General features: G+C 25.6%; 1 protein-coding gene across 1 annotated transcript in view; it reads right to left on the bottom strand.

Moving 5' to 3' along the window:
* LOC137647881 (uncharacterized) overlaps positions 1-2500 on the bottom strand; it is a 28444-nt gene that overhangs the window by 15340 nt on the left and 10604 nt on the right. The window contains exon 4 of the mRNA XM_068380835.1: positions 1879-1956. Coding sequence (XP_068236936.1) covers positions 1879-1956 — 78 coding nt within the window. The remainder of the gene's footprint in view (positions 1-1878; positions 1957-2500) is intronic.

Raw genomic sequence — 2500 nt, 5'->3', positions numbered from 1 at the left:
TAATAATAATAATAATAATAATAATAATAATAATAATAATAATAATGAAAAATAAAACAATAATGATAATATATATAATAATAATATAAAGATGACAATGATAATATTAATAATAATAATAACAATAATAATAACTATAATAATAATATCAAATTAATAATAATAATAATAATAATAATAATAATAATAATAATAACAATAATAATAATAATAATAATAATAATAATTATAATAAAATTAATAATAATTATATAATAATAATAACATTAATGAAAATAATTATAATAATAATAATTATAAAAATAATAATAAAAATAACAATAATAATAATATTATTATCAATAATAATAATAATAATAATAATAATAATAATAATAATAATAATAATAATAATAATAATAATAATAATAATAATGATAACAAAAATAACTATAATAATAATAATAAGAAGAAGAAGAAGAAGAAGAAGAAGAAGAAGACGAAGAAGAAGAAGAAGTATAAGAAAAAGAATAATAATAATAATAATAATAATAATAATAATAATAATAATAATAATAATAATAATAATAATAATGAACAGAACCGTGATCTTGATTGAATTTTATTTGATTTTTCCGGGGCATAATACATATTTGTTATAATAACTTAGTGGTCATCTGGCAAGAAGTTTTGCTGTAATCCTGTAAATAAACACTCGGACAAACAGATCAACGCAGGTTATCTTATAAAGTTCTAGGCGTAGGTGATTCTATAAATTTGGTCAGATCAAAATATCTGTTGGAAACAAAGCACAAAGTTTTAAGAAACCTATTGCAAAAGATTCCACAGCGCTAATATGATTACCATGACATCGAATTTGCAACTAATGTTATCTGTACCAGCCACACCACGGCGATCTTAATGATGTATAGATACAATTTTCTTTAGTAGGGATAAAATATTATTTTCATGAATGCAAATTCTAACAATAGAAAGAAGTTAAAAGATGGCAAATTCTTTCATTGTGTAAGATATATTTACACCTGAGAAATTGATTCTACATGTGAAATCATTTGCGCAAGGAGAATGATTTACGATAATTACTACTTAATCACAGAGGTATATTCATATACAGAAGGTTCTCTTTTATGTAGTTACGCTAATTTAGTTTGAACGATTCCACCCTTAAAATAGTATTAGATATGATAAAACAAAATTCTATGTAATTTTTCATCGAAACTGATAACTCACACGGCTCTATTGAATGTAATAAATTTTCTATCTAATTTCAATGGGTAATGAAATAGCTAACATATCACATAATCTTGCTAATCCATTATGTAATAATTGCCTCAACCAACAAAAAATAGACATCATATAATTAGTAAGGCAAATGACAAATGTTCCACGCGGCTGTTATGTCCTTTCTTTGAATACCTGCTACAAATAGTTATGAAAAATAAATGCTAAACAAATTAAAAAAAAATTAACAAATTGTGGTAGCCTATGCGAAAAAATCTTTCCTAGCGAGCTGATGGACAGGAGTTTGAGTAACGCTAAAGCACGATAGTTTCTTGTAGTGTCGGCAACCTCACCATGTTCGTTAGCTAAGGGTGTATGGGGGAGCCTATAAGTCTACCTGCTGAGTCATTAGTAGCCATTGCCTTGCCCTCCATAGTCCTAGCTTGGGTAGAGAAGGGTCCTGTGTACTGATCAAATGCAATGTGGTCAGTTTCTAGGGTATTGCAACTGACCTTTGCCTCTGCTAAACCATTAAACGGAACATATCTTTGTATAAAAGCTATTATAGGCTAAATGTGAGAGAATACGAACCTCTGGATGTATTTTCATCAGTTTAAACCCCATGAATAAAGTGTATCAATTGAGCAACTCCCTTACCTGGAACCTCGCATCAGCCGAATATGTGTGATGACCTGTTGTGAGAATGTGAAGATCTCTTCTCCTTAGCCAGGTTACCTGAGGGGATGGAAATATTGGAGCATTGGAAAATTAGTTTTCAGAAAAGTTAATGACTTTCAGATTAAAACATTATTATTATTATTATTATTATTATTATTATTATTATTATTATTATTATTATTATTATTATTATTATTATTATTATTATTATTATTACTTGCTAAGCAACAACCCTAGTTGGAAAAGCATGGCTTTATAAATACTATGCTGGAACATTTTGAAAAAAAAGGCTTACAGAAATCTTAACGAATTTCTATATAAAACATTAGAGCAAATATATATCTGAAGTTCACAAAAAAGTTGATTATAGGAAAAACAAAATATTGCAGGATTTAAATGTAAGTTTCTTTGGAAATGTAAATGATTTTTCGAATAAGGCAATGGCACATTTATTTAAATATACTAGTTTTCAGAAATGTTAATGACTTTCAATATAAAATATTAGAGAAACGAGATATACTACAATTTCTGAAAAGTTAATAATCTTTTAAATAAAATAGCTCAACGTTATTACTAATATTAAAACTCTTCCTATATTTTC

The sequence above is a fragment of the Palaemon carinicauda genome, chromosome 10 (genome assembly GCF_036898095.1).
Source record: "Palaemon carinicauda isolate YSFRI2023 chromosome 10, ASM3689809v2, whole genome shotgun sequence".
Taxonomy (NCBI): Eukaryota; Metazoa; Arthropoda; class Malacostraca; order Decapoda; family Palaemonidae; genus Palaemon; species Palaemon carinicauda.
The sequence above is the reverse complement of the archived record's forward strand: the minus strand, read 5'-3'. Positions and strand labels throughout refer to the sequence as shown.